Genomic DNA, 25080 nt, shown 5'->3' with positions numbered 1-25080 from the left:
GGCCTGGATGTGGCCGTGAGCTGGGGAGCCTGGGCCGCGGGGGGCGTCAGCACACTCTGCGTCTCCCGCGCGGATCCACAGCGGCCACCGTGTAGCTAAAAGTATGTCACGGCAATTGTTAGAATCTGAGAGCAACTTGAGGCGGAACCTGTCCTCCGAGCTGAGAAAATTCAGTGCTTAGCGAGAGACGCTGTCCGCTCACTTGACGGACGAATCTCAGGGGCGGGCTTCCTTCCATCGCGACAGGGAGGCGCCCGACACAGGCCTGTCGTGGGGCCGGAGATCCTCATGAACAGAGAGCCCACGGACAGCCTAGCTCGGAGGCCCCCACGAGGCTGGCCCTCGTCAAGCTGGGTTGGCGCGTGTCGCACAGAAGGAGGCCCGAGCCCCCTCCCGGCTGACAGGCTCATCGGCTCCGGGAAGACACGGGTGGCCGCAGACCCTTCACCACCCCTCGTGGCCCGCGTCCCTGCGGCCGGAGCCCTCCCTCTCAGCGGAGCCAAGAGCCGGGGGGGCTGGGGAGGCCTGGCTCCACAGGCCGGAGGCGCCCAGCACAGGGCAGCTGTGACATCCCGGGGGCCACGTCCGGGGCACGGAGGGCGCTGGCCCGGGTGCACTTCCCGAGCTGATGGTAGTTCTGTGGGAAAACCGCCCCCAGCGGGGTGAACCCTGCGGGCGGGACACCGCGAGGCAGCTTCGGAGTGCACAGCCCCACCCAGGGCCGGCCAGCCCGGCGGGCTCCAGGCGACTGACTACCACACGACGCCCGACTCTCGTCTCCTGGAGGTGATGGCAGACAGGGGAGGCCTAACTACCCACTGATGGCATCGGTGCTCTCGGGGAGAGGAGGCCCCTACCTGTCAGGCCACCGTGTGGCCGGAGAGTGGGGCCGGATCTCCCCGCACCCGCCCCGAGGGGCCCTCATTCAAACTGCCCCCTCGCCATGCTCACCGCTAAACAGCTGTGTCTGTGGGTATACAGAAGGCGCTCAAGAGTATCGCCTGAGTGAGTGGCATCTTTATAAGCCACTGTACTAAGGCAAACCCACTGAAAGTGGAAAGAAACGTTCAAGAGAAAAAGAAGAGAGCTTTAAACCAGTCCGATGACAAGACCCAGAGTTTATTACTCTTGGAAGAACACAGACTCGGAACAAAGAGCAGAGAGGGAGAGTCAGCCGCAGCGCAGACGTGCGAAGGCGCGACACGGGGAGGGACCGGGCTTCTCCCGGTTTGGCGTCCGTTCGAAGTCCGTGCGAAGTCAGTGGGCAGGTGCCCGGCGAGCCTGCCCACGTGGCACGTGCCCTCCAAAGCGCCCCGATATGTACATATCTACAGAACGCACACGACAAGCGCTTCCCCGGCCCCCTGATCCCGCGGTACAAGTCGGACGGCCGTCGGCAAGGGGCCGGAGCAAAGGTTGGCATTCGTGTCACCCCCAACAGCCCACCGCAGCCCGTGTCCGCGCATCACGGAGCACACAGAGGAGAAAGGGCAGCCACCAGTGGCCCTATCCCAGCGTCCACTGAAAAGGCTCCTCATCTACAGCACAGAGACGAGGGCCGGGGGCCGGGGGCCGGTGACGCATGCACACACGTCGGGACACCGGTTCCGAGCGGGGCGGAGCTGCTCCGAAGGCCAGGAGCCCTGCTTCATACACCTCACACTCGTGGCTCGCGGGCAGCCGTATCGCTCACCTCCACACCCGCTAACTCGAGCATCCGTCCGGAGGACACCTGTGCACATTCCAGGCCCGGGAACCCCCAGGACTCCCGCGCCCCGGCCCGGCCGCGCGGGGCCGGACACGGCTGCAGTCTCACGGCGTCGGGCGAGCGGGCGCAGCCCTCCCCACGGAGGACCTGGATGCCCTTCCGAACCACACGGGGCCTCACCACTTGCTCAAGACAAATGCTATTTGGTTTCCAGTCTCGAGACTAAAACACCAAAAGCGCCAGCTATGCGCGTTTTAAGAACGGCACGTACGTTTTCAGAAACCCCCCGGACCTTGCGCAGAGGCAGCAGGGGACCCGGGAGCGAGGAGGAGGCTGGCGGGAGAGCGCCGCCGTCTGTCCAGGCGGGGGCCACTCTCGCCCGCTCGCCCTGAGCCCCTCCGTGACCCGTCCCGGACACACGCACACGTGCTCCTAAAGGAAAGGCAGAGGCGGCCGGCCCACGGGGACCGTGACGAGAGCGGCCACGCCGGAACGCCTCATCAGCTAGAGGACTGGGGTAGAGGGTGACTTACCATAACTGTTTCTTTTTTTATCGGAAACCGAGTGGACAACAGCGGGCGGACAGCGGACTAGCAGAGACTCAAAGGTGAGGGGGGGGGTCAAACCTGGAGGTACCTGGTCTCGGAGGTCCGGCCGAGTCCTGCGGGGTGGGGGTTGGCGGCAATAAAGTGCTGTTGGGGCTGCTGATGTCCCCCTCCCCCGTGAGCGTCAGGTCGGCCACGTGCTCGCCCTCCATGGTCTGGACGCCCCCGGCCTCGGCTTCCTGGGCGTGGGGCGTGGGGGTCTGGGGGGCACTGAAAGGTGGGCTGTCGGCCGAGCTGGGGCTCGTCCCCGGGCTCTCGTGGCAGTCTCGGACGGGCCCCCACGGCTCCTGGGCCCGGGGAGCCTTTTCCTTGCCGTTGCTGGTGAAGCTTCTCTTGCCGAGGCCCTTAGCCGCGGCGGGCGGGGGGAGGGCCAGCTCCAAGGGGCCGGGGGGCAGACGCAGGAACTCGGGAAGAACCAGGTCCTCCTTCCTTAGCAGCCCGCGCTGGTCGTCTGCTCTGTTGCTCTGAGCTTTGGAAATGAGCTCAAAAAACTCTATTGGAAAAGAACCCCACAGCGACCCAGTCTTAGAGAGGTTCAGAGCTGGGCACGCACAGCAAAAAGTTCACCGTCTGGAAAGCTCTGGTCGTGGACTGTCCCACTGCCCTGAACTCCAGGCCACGGGCTGACCGGGCGCCGCCCTCCATCACCACCTGCACCCTCAGAACTGCGGGGAGGCCCCCTCCCCAAAACTAAGTTGTGTGAAGTCCAGACCCGAACAGACCAAAGCACCTGCTGGACATGCTGTGTGCGGACGGCTTTGGTGATGTGTTTGTCGCCCACACTCTGATTACACCTGGAAGCCCGGACCCTCCTGATGATTGGGGGGTGGGGCACCGGAGGCACGAGTGAGCCCGCGGCCCCCCAAGACGGCAGCGTGTGAAAGCTGGGCCTCGAGGGGTCACCACCTTCTGGCAGAAGGTGGTCTGTCTCCTACCTTCCTGGGGGGGAGTCTGTGGACAGCCTGCCCTTTGCCCCTGGCCTCCTCCAGAGCTCCTGCCCTCTTACCTGGGCCTCCGCCAGCCGTCACTGGAGTTTACTGTTCAAAGTAGACAGAGCCTAAGCTGAGCTTTCTCCAGCATTTAAATTACACTCTTAGTTTTCAAAAAATGACCACGAGTTTAAAATCTCAAATCGTAATGACTCTCAGCAGTGAGCAGGCGTATGTCTTACTTCTGCCTCCTCGGTGGCCAATGGAGGCCGGGGGAGGCGGAGCGAGCAGGCTCAGGTTGGCCTTCATGGGGGAGCTAGCTGGGAGCCCAGCTGACTAGGAGGCCCTCCCTGGATCAAACTTCAGGCCGCTGTAACAGCTGTTAGATTTGATTCTGCTGTTACAGGCTTTCAGAAGAAAAAGAAGTTTCCATGAGAGATCACCTCTCCTAGGGTCTCTTGGACCACCCTTTCTCTCCCCTGCAGGCCCGGGGAGTACAGGGCATCCAGCCCAACAGCAGGGCCTCTGACCGGCAAGGTGAGCGAGCCCAGGGCCCTCCCAGCTGCCTCCTCCCCACCTGGCACCCACCCTGCTGGTGGGGACTCTGGCCGGGGCCCTCTGACACTAGCTGAGCCCTCATGCAAGTGGGGAGGGAGTGGTGCAGCCAAATCCTGGGGAACCGCTTGCTGTGCCCCTCAAGGGCAGTCCCTGGCTCCTCAGGGGCCTGAAACTCAGTCTGAAAAGAGGGAAGAGTTACGTCGAGAGCCACAGGCTGATGCAGGGGTAAGGCAGGACAGCATCCTTCTGAGGTCACTAACTCAGAGAAAGTTCTAACGGTTGCCCTGGAAAACTGACATCGCATTCACTAGAAAACACGGAAGTTTTAAAAAGTACACATACCCTCTGCTTCGTCCAAATTAATTTTCTGATATTTTTTTTTCCCAATCTTTGCAATAGATTCTTCTCTCTTTGAAAGCCGGGGATCCCTAGCATTTTTTCCATTTTCTCCTTTTATTTTAATAGAATTAGACTTGCCTAGTGTTCTCTCCTCTCCCTGCATTAGAAGGAAAGTCAGAGTACACACAACCCATCAGTTAGAGACAGAAAGGACCCCTGAGACACATCGCGTCGACACACGCTTTACGTGCCTTGCGGAAAAAGCAGTCGCAATGATGAAGTTTACAAAAACACCCCACCCCCAACGCAGCGGAACAGAGAGCCGATGGCCCAGGGTCAGGGGGAGCCGGGCACCTGCAGGGGAGCAGGGGTGCGGGGCCGGCCCAAGCAGAGAGCTGGTGGGCACGAACGGGCGACAGACAGAGGGGCGTGAGGGGCCCGACCTGAGCTGCGCCAGCCAGGAGCGAGGAAACCGGGCGGACGAGGGCAGAGGGGAATTACCGTAGCCGAGTGATTTCTGGAACTGGAATTTACAGCTATATTCTGTTTGACTGGTGCACTTTTCTGTTTATCTGTGGATACCGAACACAACGAGATAAGCTTTGTAATTACAGTGAATCGTAAGTCCGCCTGAACGTTTAAACATAATCACATTTATATCTTTTCGAGAGAAAGCTGTCGAGAAGCCAAAGCTATTCAAGATACTTCACTTCGTATGCACACACAGGCCAAAATGCCGGTTCAGAACAAGGGACGAGGGACCACCGTCCCCCACCCACCGCGTCTGGGGCAAGATGGCGGGGCGGGGGGGGGGGCATGGCGGCTCCACCCTACAGTTATGGGGACTTCTTGGACGTGGTGAAAGAAAGGCTCGTTTCAGGTACTGTCTGGCATGAAAATTCTTTAGACAGCAGAAGATTCTCACATTTATGACCTATCTTCAAACATGGCTGTTGCCCCAAGAAAGGGCTACAGGCCAGCCTCTGCCGGCACCAGAGGTCCAAAGCCCACTCCGCTGGCCCGGAATCACCTAGAGGAATAACAGCGCTCCTGCCTGAGAGCAGCTTTGCAAACACGCTGGGTGCACCCGCCTGTAATGCCACCGTCACCCCACCCCACCCCGTCTGGCCACCAGGCCCCGGAAAGAGCGCAGCATTCTCTGGGACGGAGGGTGGGCCCGGAAGATCCCTCCTCCGCCACCAGGGGGCAGAGAGGAGCAGGACACTGCAGTCAGGGAGGCCACCCGGGGTGGGGGACGGAGACCTGTGAGCCCAGCTACATTTCAGAGCAGAACGCGCCCCCGCCGGGTGGGAGCCTGGGAAAGGGAAGACGCAGCCCTGAGTCGCGTCCGGCAGCTCCTTGCAAAGTATCTCTGCGCCCGGGGACTCAGCAGACGGTTCCGGAAAGCCCTCTCCAGGAGGCATGCTTCCTACTGCCCTGCGCCTAGGTGGGGGCTGGGTGTTCTGAGGAGAGCACAGGCCCCTGAGGCGTTGGGGCGAAGGGTGGAGGACTGACTGCTGACCCCGAGGCTGGGCACCCGGCTGTGGGGGCCCAGCACCTCAAGGCCTCCCGGGAGGGAGCACTCTGGCCAAAGCCCCGGACGCGGGGCACGTTGGACCTGCGCAGCAATCCTGTGGGGCTCCTGGCAGGCCTGTCACCCGCCCCTCTTACAGCCGAGAGGACGCGTTCAGCCGTGCCAGCAGGCGCGTGGCTCCTAGAACGAGGCCCTCGTGCTCGCGGTCCCTGTTGTTGGCCTCCTGCCCGCGGTCAGGGCTGGACCAGGCTGGGGTTGGATCCTGCCCTGTGAGGCCCTAAATGAGACCACGGGGTAGCAGGGCTGGGGGCTTTCGGGAGGCAGAGCAAAGGGGACCCCAGCAGGCCGGGGACAGGGGCCTCGCTCACCTTTTCCTCTGGAGGGGTCCCTCTCCTCCAAGATGACCCGTTGCCCGTCCAGACTGGATATGGGGGCGCCGAGGTCCAGGGGTTCCTTCTCTCCACTCTAGAAGCAGAGATGGTGCAGGGAGTGACTCACCCGGGTCAGAACTTTTTGGAACGGCTGTGTGTGTTCCAGCCGCTGACGGGAAGGCCGTGCCGGGCCTGCTGGAGTCACGTGCCAGGTGCCCCCAGGCCCTATCACCTGGGCAGGGCTGCCTCAGAGGGAGCTCGCTAGGTGCCCAGCCAGCAACGCAGGGGACCGACCTGGGGCCGGCCACACACTGCCGACGTGGATAACACGGGTTCCGAGCAGTGGCTGGCCTTCGGGGAACACCTGCAGCCCGAGGGATGTGCGTGTGCAGGGCTGCTGGCCTACAGCTGGTGGAACAAGACCCAGGATGGGGTGGGGGGCGGGGGGAGAGCGCTCGGGGAACGCGGCGGACATCTCAGTCCACAGACCCGGCGTCTCACACGTCGCATCCACTCCGCACACCTCTCCTCACCTGATGAGGCGAGCGTCAAAAGCCGCCTCCCCGACCCTCAGAGGCAGTTTGGGGGCGAAGGGCGAGAGCAAACTGTTTCCTCTGCAGACAGGCAGAGGCGACCGCTCGCAGAGCCACTTGAGGTCCCGGGCGGCACCCTCAGCTGTGGCCACAGGGCCTGCCCTTCTCTCCTCGGGGAACCACCCTGCTGCCCAGGCCACACCGCTGTTCAAAGAAAGGAATCGGAACGGGCAGTTTGCCTTCCTAAGTTCCGTCGGTCGAGAGGACAATTAAAGTGACCAGATGCCAAGTCGGAGTGACTGGTGCCAGACCCGAGGAAAAGGACCGATGGCTGATGGGTCTGCCCCGCTCTCCATGTTCCCCGCCTAGGTGGCCCTATTCACTGGCGAGGCCACATCTGTCACAAGCCATGCCACAAGAACTGTCCGTGGCCGGAGCCCCAAGGCGGCTGACCCTCTCTTCCCAGTGAGGGTCTCAGCAGCCAGAAAGCAGCTCACCCAGCAAACAAGCCCATTCTACAGACAGGGAGACTGAGGCAGAGAGCAGTGAGGCGCTAGCTCAGGATCTCAGAGTGAGAGCAGGAGGCCGGGTGGCGCCCAGTCCAAGTCCCTCTCCGTCCGGCACAGTCTAGACTCCGACGGCGGCCCTCCCTGCCGAGCTGGGGAAGCGGCCCCGGGCTACCCTCAGGATCCCGGTGAACAACGTAACACGGCCCCCTCGTTCATTTCAAAGCTCTTGAACGATCTGGGGCCCAATTCAGAGACCATTAAAATCCTCAAAATCCTCGAAATCATAGATTGCTCTGATAAAGCTCCTTCTACGAAGCGAGAACACAGGGCAAACACTGTACCGTTAACCACCACGCTTCACGGTAAGCGGGCACAACGCGCCACAACACATCGGTGATTTCGGCACAGACCGGGTGGCGGGAGTGCCAGCCTCCTGCCCTAGGACGTCCCCGCGAAACCGTCTGGTCACAGGGGGAAAGGACCCTGCCCTGGTTCACTCCGGCTTCTTTGTCCCCGCGTGCGGTCTCCCTCAGGTGCTCACATTATACCCCAGGGGCCCTGCCTGGACACGGCAGATTTTTAGGTCTCAGGAAATGTAAACGAGGGGGCGCACCCAAGGCCGTCTGCCAAAGCCCGGCAGCTGCTCAGGGTGCGGGACGTACCCGTGCCCCTGGCTCCCTGCCAGCCCATCAGATCTGCAGACGGTGGGGAGATTCCAGGGTTTTTAGTGGTTGGTTTCTCATTTTTGTTTCTCTGGACCCAAACCACATCTCAGCTAATCACCCAGAGCTCCCTGGGAACCATCAAGGTGTAAAGAAACAGGGAGCATTTCCACTCACTAGGACACCTGCCCCCCAGGGCCTTGGCGTGCCCCCAGGTCACACACGCACGTACGTGGAGCTCCAGAGGCAGGCCTGCACGCCGCACCCCCTCCCACCACCCCCCGCCCCAGCCCCAACCAAGGGCTCACACACCCGTGTGAGGAGTGCCAGAGGCAAGCCACGGCAGCAAGCAGGCGCCGGGCATGCCGCGTGGGGAACACAGCCGCAAGCCCCCCGGGTCACTCACCAGCCTGGCCACCAGCTCATTCAGGTGCAGGCCGTACTTGGCCACCACGGGCCGCAGGACTTCCGTGACGGGCTTGGTGGGCTTGGCCTTGAGTCCCACCGACCGGTTGATCGGGACCAGATCCAGCCTGGTTGGAGGGGGAGGAACACGAACATATCTGCCGCAAATATACACTCAGATGTTCCTTCTCAAGGACGGGATGACGTGGCACCCACAGGCGACCCGTGGCACCTCGGGGCTCAGCAGCTCGTGCCAGGCTGGGGCCGAGGAGCACCCTCAGCACGAGAAGGAAGCCGGGAGGGGCGTCTCCGAGGTTTTCAGTGGGCTGTCATCCCGGGCAAAGAGGGGGCCCGTCCTGGCGGATGGCTAGCACTGTGCTGTCCCGCCTGCCCACCCCTGGGGACACCTGTGAGGCAGGACAGACAGTGACCGGCTGCGGGCTCCTGGGGACTCGGTGCAGCCACCGCCCCCCCCCCCCCCCCCCCGCCCCACCCCACAAAGCGGGTGCCTGCCTTCCCTTCCCAGCCGCGCAGGCAGGGCTGGCAGGGACGCCCCCGGAGACGGACGTGTGGCCCGGGAGACCCCGTGGAACAGCAGCGGCGCTTTTCGTACCGAAACAAAGTCCGCTTTTCCAGCCGCAGGTCCCGAGACTCCAGGATGCTACTGTCTTGGTGCAGCACCAGAGGCTGTGCAACGCGTGGAAAGAACAGAGACCCGAGTCGGAGCGGGGGCGGGCCAAGGCCCCCGGGGACGCGCCCCTGCGTCCCACGCGGCCGCTCAGAGAAGGCGGCCCCGCCCACAAGCTAAGTCAGCGCCACGCGTTCCTGCGACCGGAGGGCCCAGGCAGCTCTGGCCAGCAAGACAGACAGACAGACCCGCCGGCACCCCCGCCCCCGGGCAGACCCCGTGGCCAGGGCCCTGTACCTTGTCCCCGCCCACCAGGAAGAGGTCCACCGCCGCCCCGTTGAGGCTGTGTCGCTCACAGAGCCCAGCCAGGACCTCCTTGATGGACAGCCCCGCCTGGACCGCCACCACGCAGGACGTCCCGTCGGGGAGCTGGACGCTGCAGTGTCTGGCCGCCTTGTCCCGCTCTGGCACCGAGGTCCTGCAGGCGTCCGACTGGGGAGCCGGGAGACGAGCATCACGACGGGTGCACAGGCACCCCGAGAAGCACCCCCCCCCCGCCCCCCCCCAACCGGCCAGCACCAAGGAGCCGACCAAGTGGGCGGGGCTGCTAAGTACCGCGGGAGAAGGCAGCTGCCTCTCGTCCTTCCCGGCCTGTGACCCACTCACAAGGGCCGGGCTTAACGAGCCGCTGGGCTCTGAACGGGACGGGCCCTTCGCGTGTTGTTTTCAGGGGGCTTGTGTTGGCCCCGGCGCTGGAAGCAGACGGGGCCGCCCTGTGGAGGCCGCTCCTGCCTCGCAGACGGTCGCACTGGGGACCCACCAGGCGGGCCAGATGCATGCGGGGGGCCTGAGGCCCCGCCCGGTCTGGGAGGCCCCTCGGCTGCCCCCCCTTATCCTTCTGGCCGTTCCCACCTGAGCCCCCACGACCAGAGGCCTCTGCCAGAGGACTGGACTGTGGACTGTGGAGGGCACGGGGGGCCCGAGGCCGGGGCCGGGGCAGGGAGCAGGGCAGCGCGGGCAAAGGCTCGCAGGCAGGAACACGCACCCGAGGGGTGACGACCCCTCCCGCGGACACCGGCCATCGGGTCAGAGAAGCCAGTGAGGGGCGTTGTGTCCTGACAGTCCCACACGCTATGCGACGCTCAGCACGGGACGTGCAGGGGGTGGGGCTGTGAGGGGCACAGTAGGAGCCTCGGCTCCACCCTCCTTTAGTGGCTGGCAGATCGCCCCTCGCCCCGGGCCAGTGTGAGGGACAGGACCGGGCCTCCTCGGGGGCCCTTTCGCCCAGAGGACGCTCGACACCCTCCCCGGGTGAGGACGTGGCCCCAGCCGGCCTGCCCGGCCCTCGGCAGCGAGACACCCGCGCGGAAGGGGGAGGTCGGGCGGGGAGAGGCGGGCTCCGGGGCACTGCGGGCCGAGGCTTTCGGAAACAGCAGTCTGTGATTTCATCGTCTGCATTATTCACGGACTAAGTCGGGGGCTCGGGAAATGGCTACTCAGCACTCGGTCCCGGTACCAGGACCCACACCCGGATGTGGGGGCTCCTGAGCAGGCAGGACGTGGACGAGGGGCCAGCCCGTGGCCCTGTTCTCGCGGCAGACCTCAGGTCTATCCGTGACGTCTCCCCTGGTCTCTGCGGGTCAATGGCGTGTCCCGGCCGCCAACGGCTCCTGCGCGTGTCCTTCTACCGTGCCGCCTGCCTCGGCCGCCACTCTACCGTGGCTGTCTCCTCCTGAAAATCTCTGTGGCCCTGACACCGCTTCAGAAAACGGAGTCCGTAGGTGGTAGGCTGATTATAAAATGGCCCCAGCTACTCCCTTCCCCCGGATGCAGGCGCAGTAAGGAAGGTTGTTTCTTAAGCTGGAGTTTGGGCGGTTTGCTGGCCCTCGGCAGCTCACTGGCTCAACCCTCCCAGCTCTAAGTGTGGCACAGTGTCCCTGGAGAGGAGAGGATACTCTGCGAGCACAAGCCAGGAGGCTTTCCACGCCCGCTGTGAGACAAGAGCTGGCGGCCAGCAGGTGCCCCCAGCCGACTGACAGCAGGGTCACGACCAGCAGCCAGCCTGCCACACGGGCCGGGGTGAGGCCGGAGCGGGGGTCCCCTCAGGGTAGCCCCCGCGAGCAGAAGCACAGGTGCAAGGAGGCAGGAGGTGACGGGACGGTCACACGCGAGACCAACGGAAAGCTCTGTTGGCTCTTAGTGGGGCTCACACAACGGGAGCTGGATGAGAACAGACGTCAGCAATAAAGCCAGAAATAATCTAGTGCACAAGCAGCAGCCCTCCCCCGTGTCCCCACGCGCCCAGGAGCCCCGGCCCCACATCAGCGGCACCCGCGTTTGTTCGGCTTCACGAGTGGGGGCTTTGCGTGGCCAAACACGGAGGCGGATTTCACGAATCCGCTGTGGCCTTTGGGAGGGGGGAGGCGGTGACTTACCAGGTCCAGGCTCCCCGCGGAGGACACGGAGCCCTGTGACTCGCGGCGACCCAGGCCTCCGTTGGCGTGCAGGGGTTCTTGATGGGGAAACACAGTGACTCAGCACCAGAGGCCGGCTCTCCCCCTCTGCACGTGATACAGGGCCCGCCTTCCTCGGTCACATCCCCAACCTCACCCTTTCAGGCCAAGCAGACCAGGGACACGGAGAGGCCTCTCAGAGGCACCCCCCTCGGCTAGACTCCGCTCTGCCCTTGGCCGTGCCCGGCCCCCAGACACACAAGGACACGCTCCTGGGGAGTGGAATGTTCACTTCGACACGTGGCTTCTGGGCCTAAATGGACAGTGGTAAGCACCCCGACCAGTGACCGCACCTCTACTCACGCTTGACTCCCATCTTCCCGCCAAGAGCTCAAGCGAGCCAACGAGCGCCCCATCGCCCCCACCGACTGAACTCGCCGTGACCTCTGGCTAGTCTAGAGATCCCGAGAACTGACACACACCGGCCCCCCTCCCCAGTCACGCCGCCCAGGGGACCGCGGTCCCTGGCCCCACTGCCCTCCTGAACCACCGGCCCACCTGCCAAAGCAGCAGATCCCCAGACGACCAAGTCGGAATGCCGGGGGAGCGCCCTGCAGTCAGGGTTTAGAGGCTGTTCCAGATGGCTCTCTAAAGATCTGCCGGGCGCAGGGACCCCCGGCCTCCTGGGGGGGCAGCCCCTGCTGTCTCTAGGTTCTCAGGGGTCCCTAGCCCCATCTAACTACAGCTCCTGCCCCTGCGACGGTCTCTCGCTGGTTCAGTTCTGCAAGTCTGTCCGCCCACAGCATGACCCCAGGAACACTGGGGAGCCCGGGCCAAGCCCACAACCTTCCTAAGCTGCTGCAGTCTGTCAAATGGGCGCAAGAGGACTCGGTTCGCCGGCTGCTCTGAGAAGGACACAGAACGTACCCTACGCAGGCCGCCTGGCACGGCACGGGCCCCGTCCTGGGAGCTGCCACCACCTGTCCCTCTCCAGCGCTCCCTGCCTGTGCTCCCTCCATAAACGCTGTTCCAGGGCCTTTCCGCCTCATGCCTGCCCTGCCCGTGTAAACTGTAGACTGCTCTCTGCCTCGTCAGAAGCTGCTTTCAACCCTCTGCCCCGCCTCCCAGGAGGGGCCTGTCCCTCTGTCACTGCTGAGCTACACGTAAGAAAGAAGCCAACGGAGAAAATATCTAGAATGGGCGACCTACAACATCTACAATAATACAGAGTTACAATTTTGAAAATGCGGGATACCCCAACTATGGTACTACATTTTAAAAAATTACAAAGGCTCACACACCCGTACACACACCTAGAAAGCCGCCCAGGCAGGAAACCAAGAGGCTGTCTGGGTGCAGAGAAGGCAGGACACTTGTGTTGTCTCGTCTCCCCCATTTCCTACCGGGAGGGCCGGAGAGGATGTCACGCCAGGCCCACCCGCAGGGTGCCCTGGCCGAGTGGGGAGTGGGCTGGAACACACCCTCACCCCCTTTTGCAAACGGCACCGAAGCCACCCTTTTCACTCCGGCTGGCCTGCCCCCAAAGGGCGACGCCCGCGGACACAGAGCCGCGCTCTGCGTGTGCCCTGGACGTGCCCTTGCACACCGCCGGCAGACCCCGGCCAGGCCACCCCATCCGCCACCACACACCGTTTGCGTGGTCGCCGTGCTCCTTCTTCTTCTGCGACCGCCCGGTGCTCCTGGTCCTGGACCAGGAAAAGAATGCTCCTTTCCGTTTCTTTTCGCTGTCCTCGTCCCCCAGCTCTTCATTCAGGGATCTTCCTGATCTCGATTTTCCACTCAACTATCATCAAACAGAGACGTTAAGACAGCGTAACATTACTTAAACTTTTTAAAATGTGTATTTATTTTTGAGAGAGAGAGAGACAGAGACAGAGCATGAGCAGGGGAGGGGCAGAGAGAGGGAGATGCAGAATCCGAAGCAGCTCCAGGCTCTGAGCCCATGGGCTCAAACCCAGGAACCGTGAGATCACGACATGAGTCGAAGTCGGATGCTCAACCGACTGAACCGCCCAGGCGCCCCAGCATAACATTGTTTTAACGTTACGTCAAGTGTGAAGGGAAGCTGAAGAGGGCTGTAGGCGGGTCTGTGGGATGGCCCAGACCCTTCGACAGCCGGAGGGCAGCACCACCGCGAATGGAACCCCTGCCCCCTGCCCCCTGCCCCGGGCACAGGATGCGTCCCAGGAGGGCTGGGTCCTAGCGATCTAGCGATGCGTGCTACCCGTTTCCCATCCTCCCCCCCCCCCCCCCCCCCCCCCCCCCCCCCCCCCGGCACTCCCCTCCGCCCAGAAGACGCGGCGGGCGCACGGGCACCTTCTTGGGCGTGGACACGCCGGAGTGCTCTGAGCTGACGCTGCCCTTGGAGGCCGGGCTGCTGGGCACCTGCTGTGCGTCCGGGAGCGAGCGGCCTTCCACCTCGGCCAGGATGCACTCTTGGTACAGCTGGGACTTGAGGAAGCGCGTGTAGCTGTCGAACTTCATCAGGTTGAAGATCTGTGGGGCACACGCGGCACGCTGTAGCTTGACGAGCCACTGGAGCGCTCGGCCCCCGGGCCCACCTGCCGCGGCCGCCGCACAGGGGTGCTCGGGCCATGCCAGCCTCTTCCTCACTCTCCGACTCCGTGAACCCCAACCACTCACGGGAAGTCGGCACCAGGAGCAGACTCCGGGCATCTCCCGGGCGGTCCTGGACGGGCCCCGCTTTGTTAGATAAGAGTGAAACCAGACGTAACTGGGAATCTGGAGGAAGCGAGAACTGCCTTGGAAACACTTTCCTTCCTCCACTACTTTCCCCGCCATTCATACGATTTAGCAACAGGCGTGCTCCCTGGGGAGGCTGGTGGGTCGTGCGCCCTGACAAACAACGCTCGTTATTGTGATAAATGACAGCGCGCCCTTTTAATCACAGTGACATCCCGGGACTGAAAAAAACTCGGAACACGCCCACACGTCGGCACCCGCGGACCCGAGACGTCACACAAAGGTGTGCGTCCGAGCGACCACAGACAGGGCTCGCGGCCGGTTATGTCACGGCCCCACCGATGCCCCCCACCCGCCCCCCCAACCGAGACAAGCCTGGTGGGAGACACAGGGCTCCGCCCATCGCATCCACCTCCGTGGGCACCCCTCCCCCCGGGCTGGCCGCCCGCTTGTGGGCACCCCTCCCCGCGGAGAGGACCCTGGCGAGGCGTCCCCGCGGGGAACCGAGGCACATTTACCTGGAGCTGCTGCTCCTTGAACATGTCGGGGTGCGGAGCACTGAGAATGTCATCTGCCAGCTGGGCCTGGCTGTCGATGTTGACGGGGGTGGTGGCCTTGCTGCACAGGAACTTGCTGAAGATCTCGCGGGCCCTGTAGGAGAGCTGACAGGACACGGGCGTGGGCGGGAAGCGCGGGCCGCGGGCTCCCCCGACGTGCAAGCGTGCTGCTGGCCTCCGCGTTCCAAACGCCCGACGCGGGCCCAGCGGGGCAGACGCGCTTCCCTAGGGCCCAGTAAATACTGCCTGCTTGAGTAAACGAAGGTCAAGCCGGGAGGAAACCTCCCGCCGAACAGGCTCCTCCCTGACTTTCTCCAGCGGGCGTCGCTGGGGCCCCGGGGCACCGAGGGGCCGTCCCGCACGTGGCGCTTCGCGCGTGTGGTCTCAGCAAGCGGGGACTCATCCGTGCCACATGGCGTGTGCCGGGCAGACAAGAGGCCTCATCCGCGGCGGGACGGAGGGCCGGCGCCGTGGACCGGGGCCGGCGCCCGCGGGGGCTTCTCTGGTGGCAGGTGAGGCGTGGGCAGGGGAGCCGCACGAACACACACGCTCAGGGAGTGCTCCTGCCCGGGGATCTAAGTCCCCTTCCAACACGCGGAGCGGCAGCACGTCCGCGGAAAGAAGTTTCACGGGCGCTCACGTCAACCACGTTCAGGCAAAATTAAACATCACGTGTATTGAGCAAGTTAGGCTGAAAAAGAAGCGTCTCTCAGTAGCCCCATGAGAACACAGTCACGTCGACCTCAGACCGCCCTGGGGTCTAGCCCACGGCGAGAGCTTCCCACTCCCCAGGCGTGAGCAAACTTACCTCCTTCTTGTCGTGTGCAGGAACATGGTTAAAGTATTCACAGGCCTGCCAGAATAAAATGTTTTCTTCACTGAATTCCTTCCTTAGGAAATCCTAAGAAAAACACCACCGATTAGCCTTCACGTGCGACCAGCCCGTCGCCGGCATCCGCCCTCCTCCCGAGCTGTCGCCTCGCTCCCGCTCTTCGCTTTGGTTTGCCTTCCACAGACACCGGGGGCAGAAGCGTCTCTCCCCAGCCTCCCCGAGGGCCGCGGACCACAGACTGAAAGCTGCCCGCACTTTAGGGACCGTGCTGGTGTTCGCCGCCGTTCCCTCAAAGGCAGGACACCCTTCCCAGCAGCCGCGCTCGCCACGTGGAGCTCCGCTAAGCATTGACAGGAGGCTCTGTGCTCGCCGCTGCGGGGAGACCCTCCACGCAGAGCCAGGGCCGAGCTGGGCAGAGGCCCCCTCTAGCCCCGGTCTCCCGTGCGACGAGCAGGGGGCCGGGGGGAGGCCCCCGCGGGAGGCCGCTCGGCGACTCCACCGCTGCCGACCTTGGGGTGTGCGCCCCAGGTCCTTCTTGAGGAGCCCCCGGCGGAGGGAGCAAACGGCCCCCGGGCCCCGTGACCACCCCCTACTCACAGAGAAGTAGCGGACGCCAAGAGGGTCCTGCAGAAGGCGCTCGAACGACACGGCCCAGCTGGCGGCCCTCCTCTCGCGCAGGCGCCTGCAGCTCTGGACGCTGGGGAGGCTGGCATTGCTGCTGAGGCTGTGGTCGCTCGCGCGGTCCTTCAGGTCAGCGCCGGCCAGCTCTGCGGGACCAGCACAGACCCCACCTGCACATGCGTCCTCCACGCCGCCCGGCAGCGCCTGGCCCGGCCTTCCGGGCGGCCGCCAGGGGCTCTCCCCGGGCGTCTGCTCTAAAACACACACTCAGCCAACAAAACGCACCGAGCGCCTACAGCGTGCCCAGCGTTGGCCTGGGCACAGGGCACAGGGCACAGGGCACAGGGCGAGACGAACCCGGCCCTCATGCGGCCACACGCACACACACACGGAACGGGCGCGCCAAGCCCACGCCGCAGACACAACAGGGCTCCCGGGCGACCCCGTCCGTGAGCTCGGGAGGTGCCGGGTCACCGTGGGCGAGCAGAGCGCAAGGGGTTCTGTGCCGGGGTGGGGGGGATGCGTGCCGTGGGCAAGCACACGCATGTGTCCCGTCCTGCACACGGTCTCCCTGTAGAATGTGCGGCCTACCCTCCAAACGTACCACGACTCCGTGACCACGCGTGTTGTCGGGACAGCCGGTGAGAAGCCGGCCCGGCGCAGAAAACACCACAGTTCCCGAGCGTCTACAAAATAGCCCCGAACAGCCTGGGTTCCCTCACGCTTTACGCGAATCCCCGAATAGCCCGCTCCCTTCACAAAGGGCAGGGGAGTGTTTGGGGAGCCCCAGGTCACCGTCTCCCACCTCACATCAGCAGCGGGCTGGGCCTCCCCCTGACCCGGCAGTCCTGGTCGGCAAAACCCGAGGGGGCGGGTGCCGGCCGGCCGGGAGCAGGGCCAGACGCACACTGTGCCCCGGACGTGCTCCCTTTTGTGCGGACGGCTCGCCCCACGGTCCCACGCCGGGCTGCTCCCCCCACCCCCGGTCCCAACACCAAGGAGACCGGAGGCCGGGCCGCAGCCTGTGGACCCCAGATGACGCGGGAAAGGAGGGCACGAAGTCTAGAGGAGCACCCTGACTGATGCAACAGGGTTCGTGCGCTGCGCCCCGTGCCCCTCCCCGTGCTGCTGCGCGCAGTCGGCCCCCGGGCTGGCGGCGGGAGGAGCCCAGGGGACTGGCCGGTCGGCTCCGGCTCTAAGCCCAGCAGTGCAAATGTACCTCCTTGCTGCCGAGGGGCCGGACACGGGGAGAGTGAGAGCCGGCGGGGCAGCGGGGAGCCGCCCTGGGTTCTGATGCCCACCGGCGGCCGCACGGGGAGCAGTGGGCACAGGCCGCGCCCGCGGGCGCCACAACACAACCGCAGCCCAGACGGCCTCGAGGAGGCCCAGAGGGCGGAGGGCCAAGAAGGCAACCCCCCGGGGTCGGTCAAATCGGACCCGCTTGGTGGCTCGGGGCCACTGGGGCAGGACATTCAAAGTTGAAGAAGCACTCGGATGGGAAAAGAAAAGAAAAACATAAAGTCAAAGAGTAATAACTTAAACTGCTATAGAAAACACGTCAATGAGATGAGATGGGACAAGGTCGGAAGAAAGACAGCTGGGAATACTTCTCCGTGGCTCCGTAGAGCCGCACATGGGACGTGTGAGCCTCGTGGTGCAGTGCACGCACCGCTCTCCCGGACCTGAGGCAGGCCCGGAGCTCGCGTGCGAGACGTGAAGCTCACCCCAGGGCCCGTGTGCACCACCTGCTACACTCTTAGCACGGCACGGCCGGCCGCGAGGGGTCCCGGCAGCTCCACCGTCACCCTGGTAACCAGTCCCCGCGCACAGAACCGCCCCCTCCCCACCCCCACCCCCCCCCACACACGCAGAAAACTGGCCGTTTTACACTCACGCGATACAGGCCACACAGACTCGCTGGCTGTGTTTGATTTGGGTCAAGTAACCACAGCGATGAGGGCAAGACCCACACGTGGTAACTCTCCCTAGATTAACATATCACCCCAATACATGTCCCATGTAGACGTTTATTAGAATAGGACAAGCTGAGGGGCGCCTGGGGGGCTCAGTCGGTTGAGCATCTGACTCTTGACTTTGGCTCAGGTCATGGTCTCACTGTTGTTGAGATCGAGCCCCGCCTTGGGCTCTGTGCTGACCACGGATCCTGCTTGGGGTTCTCTCTCTCTCCCCCTGTCCCCCCTGGCCCCTGCTCACACTCTGTCAACAACAACAACAAAAAACAACAAAAAACCGAGCCAGATGAACTGAGTGTAAAAGTTCACATGGAAAAACAAACCAAAGCAGGGCCGGGTGGCGGGCCGGCCCCTCCACCACCCCCGCCCTGCTGGCGCCACACGGCTCGTCCTGGGCCGACTGGAAAACCACCTGAGAAATAATCAAGTCGGATCCCTTCCGGCACACTGAAATCAATCTCACCTGGACCAAAGATTTACGCGTCAGAAGATCGAACTGGAGACACTGTGGACAAGAAGACACAGCCCGGAGTGGCGAGGGACGAGACGCATCCACAGACTGCGCAAAAACCGCGGTCTGTGGCGACGGTGACGGGCGGTGAAGGGAGGTGAGGGGTCACAAGGTACAAGCTCCCAGTTACACAACAGTGCTGGGATGTCGTGCACAGCACAACGACCGCAGCTGAGAGCACCACGTTGTATCTCTGAAAGCGGTGAAGAGAGCAGATCTTAAAGGTTCCGTCACAAGAAAAGACTCTGGAACGGCAGGCGGTGACGACACCGTGGTGACCGTGCCACGACCCACGCACACGTGAAGTCACCACGTCGTACGCCTTCAACTAACATAATGTCGTGTGGGCTGGGCCTCGGTAAGGAATGAACGTGAAACAAACACCATAAACTAAGTCAAAAGACAAAGTGTGGGGAAATAGCCGTGATCCATTACACGAAGGACTGATCGTCTTCATATTTGAGGGCACCTGCACATCAACACGACAAAGGCCAAAAGAGCAAAGAAAACCGGAAGGACCGTGTGGACAGTCACTGCGTAGGGGCTTGAGATGCTCCCCACCACGTGCAGACGCGTCTGGTTTCACCCACAAGGGGCTAAAGCTGACGTTAAACCACAAGCCATCTTGTATCTAACTGGTTGGGTCTGAGGCGCCTTTCTGCTATACTTTACGTTCATAAATGAGGTGATTCTCACAAAGTGAAGTAATTTTTGAAGCAGTCTAGGGGCGCCTGGGTGGCCTCGGACTCAGGTCATGATCTCGCGGTCCGTGAATTCGAGCCCCGCGTCGGGCTCTGTGCTGACGGCTCGGAGCCTGGAGCCTGTTTTGGATTCTGTGTCTCCCTCTCTCTCTGACCCTCCCCTGTTCATGCTCTCTCTGTCTCTCAAAAATAAACATTAAAAGTTAAAAAAAAAAAAAAACATAAGACAGTCTGTTAACGGGGCACCTATGTGGCCCAGGCGGTGAAGTGTCCGACTCTTGATTTCAGCTCAGGTCAGGATCCCAGGGTGGTGGTGAGTGTAGAGCCCGCTTAAGATTCTCTCTCCCTCCGCCCCTCTCCCGCACTCATGCTCTCTCTCTCTCTAAACGATAAATTTTAAAAAGCCAGTCTGTTAAGTACGAGCACCAAAACACTCTTCCTCCAGCTTTTTTCCTTGAGGCAATAAGGGCTGAACTGGGAACGGAAGGGTGGACAGAGGTAACTGGCCTCAGGGGAGCTGGAAAAGCCTTCCGTGAGGGACCAGATGTGCAAAGGCCCTGGGGCAGAAGAGGCTCGGCTCACAGGCCCACAGCTGGTATGTCTGGGCTTAGGGGAAATGTGCGAGGGCCAGGAAAGGCGGTAAGGCCACACAGTGTGAACCATACACCCTAGGGGGCAGTGAAAAATAAGGGAAGGTCAAGAGGGCACTTTTTTCCTTCACAGGTCCGTTGGCCCTGAGCTCGGTCCCTGGGAGGATGCAGGTAAACGGGGTCGTGAGGACAGGGCGGCAAAGAGGCAGACGAGCTGCAAAGTGACAGAGCACCCGAACCCCATCCATCAAGGGTGTTGGCGCTTCTGCTCCTCAAATAAAAAAGGTGTCTGGGCTCCAGGCACGCAAACAGCACTGATTTGGAGCACCCGCCTTCCTTGCTCCCCAGACACGCGGACCGCAGGGAGGAGAGACGCCTGTCGCCGCGCCCTGGGCTGGGCTGCGGGCTGAGGGCGAGGGTGAACGAGTGAAGGACACTGCTGAACGAACAGAGTGACAGATGACCCGTATTTTGAGTAAGCTCATTTTTAGGAGACCCGGCCAATCCTCACTTTTTTAAGACTCACAGATCAACGACTGACACTGGAAAAGTCTAGCGGAGAAAGAAACTTGAAAATCAAAGGAAGGAAAATCCTGACGCCTGGCCGGCCCGCGTGTCACGCCCCACGAGGGGCTGGGCCGCTGCCCCGGAACACCTTGGGGTCGCCGGCAAGGACCGTCCCTTGAGAGGGAGGCCGGGAAGACTCATGTGCAGGAAATGAGGGGAAGAGTCATGGTGGCTGAAAACCCACTTCTGCAGGCACGCAGGCCCCGGGCCCCGGCTCTCACAGGACCCCGAAGAGCTGGGGAGAATCATCCTGCCGCCAGGCTCCCCGCACCGCGGGACCGAAAGCTGAGGCCCCTTCTGTCTGTTCCTCATCGAAACAGCGCAAATGCCCGCTGGGCCTCAGCCCCAGCACCGGTGGAGCTCGGGGAGGGGACACGGGACACCACGACCCTGAAGGACGCTCCCGGTCACCCACGGGGCAGGCCACACGCCGATGGAGGCCTGGACGTGCCGTTTCTCTCCTGACGGCCCGGTCTCGAGGAACACGCTTGCTCTGCAAAGCGGGGACAACCGCGGGCCACACAGAGCACGTCAAGGCCGAGTTCTCTACCCGAAAGATCTCCCAGAAGCTTGTGAGGAGTGCGCCGAGGCCCGGGGCCGGGGGGTGGGGGGGGCGGTGCCGGCACCCCGGAGCGTGGCCACGCTAGGTGCTGCTCACGCGGGCTGCAGGTGCCCGCACCATCCATGCGTCCCCACCGCCAGGGCCAGGCACCTGGCCCTCTGCTCCGCCCTCAGATCGCCCCGGGACCGTTCTCGACACACGGAAAACAGGGCACGGTGCTGAAAGAACCCATCTCGAGAGCTGGCGCGAAAGCCCTGCCAGCCCCGGGCCAGACGGGAGGCGGGCAGAGCCAGCGCCGAACTCCCTGCCGGAGGCTCTCTCCACGCTAACCAAAGGAGAAGGCGGGTCCACGGAGCCCCCCCCCCCCCCCCCCCCCCCCCGGGCTGGAGGGTCACGCTGGACAGCGTTTCCCGGGTCTGTTTTGTTTTCGTTTTTGCTGTTTTCCTCTGTCAGTGGACCAGGTGGAGCCGAAGAAACGCTTTCCTGGAGAGAAAGGTCTTTTGAAGTCCGTTTCAGGCCGGCCAAAAGCTAGAAAAGCCGCCACCTTCAAGCTGGCCGGGCAGTCGTGTCACAAACGGGGTCAACAGTGCCCTCGTACTAAAACTTCGTGGCCCATTCTGCCACACCAGGTTCTGGGAGCCACCTCGCCGCACGCCCGTCCAGACCGCGATCTCACACGCCTTAACGTACGTCCCTCGCAAGTCCGGGTCCCTGTGCGGGGTCACTGCCCCCGGCGACCCAGCCCCCTCCGCAGACATACCTGAAGGCTGCCAGCCAGCCCCCGACAAGAAGCCAAGGCGCGCAGACCAGAGGGACTTTACCTGGGTGGAGCCGATAAGAGCCACTGTGATGCCACTTAACCAAATACTTCCAACCATTCACCGCAAACCACCCCTCCGAATCCATACCAGGGTCAGGCGGCTCGGCCCCCGGGGCCCCGGGCAAAGGCTCGGGCCACACACAGGGACATTGTTCCCGGCTCACGCTCCCCCAGGAGGCCGGTCAGCACACTCCCCAGCGACCCCAGGCCGCGGGCCGCGGGCCCACAGGGGCGCCTCTCCCCCTCCAGGCCCACGCAGAGGAAACCAATAGCGTCCTCGCACAAAGCAGCCCGAAGACGCATGCATAATTCACAGCGGGATGTTCGGCCCGCTGCTGCTCGCGGAACGTGAATTATTTAGTCTGCCCGAGCCCGGCTACAGAAGCTGTGTGCTGGGAGGGCCACGTGCCCACGGCAGGGCCCTCCGACAGGCGACAGGCTGCTCTCCTTCCGGGTCTGCGCTCTGTTAAACCGGCGGTGGTAAAGGGAACAAGTGCCTGTAGATTTTTATAATAATCACGAGGCTTTCGAGCTCGTATTTCCCGATGTATCTTGAAAGTTTTGGAAATCCCGTAAACAGACCGATCTTTTAAAAATGGGAAAGCGTTCAGCAAAAACTGCCTGGTACCGGCTGGGGAAAGAAGGGCCGCACTTCTGGGTCAGAGCAGAGCGGGGACTGACCCACAGGGGGCGGGACGTGGCTCCGGGCTGTGGCCCGCGGACGCTCCTGCGGACGCACCGGTGCACACACGGTCCCACCACACGGATGTCCAATCCCTCCCGACATCTCCAGGAAGGCACCGAGATGAAGCCTGCCCACGGCTCCTGCCTCCCTCTCAACGTCCTTTGTGCCCTCACGTTTCCGAAGCCCATGGGGACGGGGACCGCCACAGCAGCTGGACTCTGCTCCTCTCCGGCCCCCGTGTCTCCGGGCCCCAGGCCCCCGTGTGCACCAGGCCAGCACAAGACGCCAGTGTCACTGAAGCCGCAGTGGGATGGGCCAGGCTCTGAAACTGCCCCTTTCTTAGGGCTCTACGTGCCATCCTGGGGGGGGGGGAAACGTTTCATTTTCCTATAACTTCAAACTTGCACAAGGGTTACAAGAGCACATCCTTTACCCAGATTCACTGGACATCTGTGTACACTCTGCCCGTTTGCTAGATCATCCTGCCTCTCCTCCTTGTGCCCATCCTTTCTCTGAACACACGCACACACACGCACGCACACACACGCACCCTCCGAGCTGTTGGAGATCCGGGTGGAGACAGCCCTTTACCCCTAACTACTTCAGTGTGAATTTCCAAAGAACCAGGACATTCTCTGTCACAACCACAGTGCAACTATCAACATCGGGAAGTGCGACACGGCCTCTGTTCCAATGTCACCAACAGAGTCCCGTGCAGCTGTCTCCCCAGCTCAGGATCGAGCGCAGAACCACACAGCTGTCAGGTCTCTTTAAAAACTCCCAGCCGCCGCGCTTCCAGATCTCCACCGAGGCCACTTATCTTGTAGGCTGTCCCTCAGTTGGGGCCGTCTGAGGTCTCCCCATCACTTGGCAGGAATCCTCAGGAAGTGACATATGTCCTTCTCGGGACTTCTCATCGGGAAGCACGTAATGTCAGTGTATTGCAACGCGGGTCACGTTTGGTTTGGGCACCAGGTTGCCCACCGCAGGGCTGCGGTCTCCCTTGGGACGAGATGCACGCACCTTGTTCCCAGTCCAGCCTGTGGCCACCACCCCTCCCCCACCCCCAGCTGCCAACTCCACAGCAACAAAGAGCTGTCCTCCCCACGTTTACAAATTCATTTATCTCTACGAGTAGGCGTTCCACGGAGTTTTAGCTCATTCAATGACTTATAATCCACAAATATCTGGGTTTTTTTCTTTCCCTTCTCTCTGTCTCTCTTAATTCTCTGCCTCTCTTTAAGCCGGTATCTGTATCTTTCTGGTAAGTCCTCATCAGGAACTCAGTGTTGTTGTTGTTTTTTTTTAATTTTTTTAAAATGTTTATCCATTTTTGAGAGAGAGAGAGACAGAGACAGAGACAGAGAGAGACAGAGCAGAGTGGGGGAGGGGCAGAGAGAGAGGGAGACACAGAATCCGAAGCAGGCTCCAGGCTCCGAGCTGTCGGCACAGAGCCCGATGTGGGGTTCGAACTCACTAACTGTGAGACCATGACCTGAGCCGAGGTCGGACACTTAACCACCCAGGCGCCTCAGCGTTTCCTTATTTTTAAGTCTAAAACAAACTAGCAAACAGGGGTGCCTGGGTGGCTCATTCGGTTAAGCATCCAACTCTTGATATCGGCTCAGGTCATGATCTCATGGTTCGTGGGTTCTAGCCCTGTGCTGGGCCTTGTGTTGAGTGTGGAACCTGCCTGGGATTCTCTGTCTCCCTCTCTCTCCGCCCCTCCCCTGCTCTCGCTCTCTCAAAATAAATAATATAAATATACTTTACATCAAACAAACAAAACCTTGGGCCAGGCTCACTGTACTTGCCCTGCTCCCGCCCAGCAACTGAGGCTTCGCTTCAAGGATCGCTGGCTCCTGGGGCACCTGGGTGGCTCAGTCGGCTAAGCGTCCGAGTTCAGCTCGAGTCATGATCTCACAGCTCATGGGCTTGAGCCCGCGTCGGCTTCTCTGCCGTCAGTGAGGAGTCCGCTTTAGTTCCTGTCTCCCTCTCTCTGCCCTTCCCCAGTCTGTGCTTTCTGTCTGTCTCAAAAATAAATAAAAACATCAAAAAAAAAAAAAAAAAAAAAAAAAAGGACAGCTGGTTCCCTGTACCGAAGAGTGGTATTTAGGCACCAAGATCTGCACACAAGGGGTACTCGCTTCCATTGGCAGGCTCACTGCTTCTAGAACTTTGCAGCGGACACACCTAGGGAACGGACCACACCTGCCCACACTGATATACAGGCGTCTCTGCCTTTATCTCTGCACCTATTAAAGCCGTGACTTCATACGGGCACCTCCAACTCTGACCCAACCCCGAGCGCACTCTCCTTTCCTACACTTTACATATTTTATATACTATGTTCTAACCTCTCCCCAGCAGCGGGGGCTGGGCTCCCATTGTCCTGGACATATTCCTCATTTGCTCGGGCCCAGAATACACCTGCACTGTCTCTACAAGACAGTTCAAGAACGACTAACTCCTACCAGCGCAAAAACCAAACCTGCTTACTAGGGTCCCTCTTTGTTTGTAATCCTTTTTTACATAAACGATACGTCGAGTCAAATGCACAGTCTCAGGCGTAAGACTCACTGTGTTTTACGATCGGGTCGCCTGCCTTTTAAAGCCTGAGCTTGATCACCAAGTGAACCTGTCCATCTTCAAGCCACCAGGCCTTGAGAACGCCTGCCAGCAGGTCACTTATAACCGTGACAT

At 62.0% G+C, this 25080-nt stretch overlaps 1 protein-coding gene across 4 annotated transcripts in view; it reads right to left on the bottom strand.

Annotated features, from left to right (window-relative positions):
* RGS12 (regulator of G protein signaling 12) overlaps positions 1 to 25080 on the bottom strand; it is a 116921-nt gene that overhangs the window by 6120 nt on the left and 85721 nt on the right. For 2 of the 4 annotated variants that reach the window (XM_049630213.1, XM_049630214.1), the window contains 14 exons: positions 15945 to 16114; positions 15324 to 15416; positions 14477 to 14620; positions 13899 to 13997; positions 13572 to 13751; positions 12885 to 13038; positions 11217 to 11293; positions 9079 to 9273; positions 8767 to 8840; positions 8155 to 8281; positions 6042 to 6138; positions 4641 to 4711; positions 4143 to 4296; positions 2345 to 2806 (listed from right to left, as the gene is read on the bottom strand). In XM_049630213.1, coding sequence (XP_049486170.1) covers positions 2345 to 2806; positions 4143 to 4296; positions 4641 to 4711; positions 6042 to 6138; positions 8155 to 8281; positions 8767 to 8840; positions 9079 to 9273; positions 11217 to 11293; positions 12885 to 13038; positions 13572 to 13751; positions 13899 to 13997; positions 14477 to 14620; positions 15324 to 15416; positions 15945 to 16114 — 2097 coding nt within the window. Of the gene's footprint in view, positions 1 to 2344; positions 2807 to 4142; positions 4297 to 4640; positions 4712 to 6041; positions 6139 to 8154; positions 8282 to 8766; positions 8841 to 9078; positions 9274 to 11216; positions 11294 to 12884; positions 13039 to 13571; positions 13752 to 13898; positions 13998 to 14476; positions 14621 to 15323; positions 15417 to 15944; positions 16115 to 25080 lie in introns of those variants that run through there. The other 2 variants (XM_049630216.1, XM_049630217.1) reach the window with 2 other exon arrangements.

The sequence above is a fragment of the Panthera uncia genome, chromosome B1 (genome assembly GCF_023721935.1).
Source record: "Panthera uncia isolate 11264 chromosome B1, Puncia_PCG_1.0, whole genome shotgun sequence".
In the NCBI taxonomy this organism is placed as follows: domain Eukaryota; kingdom Metazoa; phylum Chordata; class Mammalia; order Carnivora; family Felidae; genus Panthera; species Panthera uncia.
Note: the sequence above shows the minus strand (reverse complement) of the source record. Positions and strands in the feature narration are given on the sequence as shown.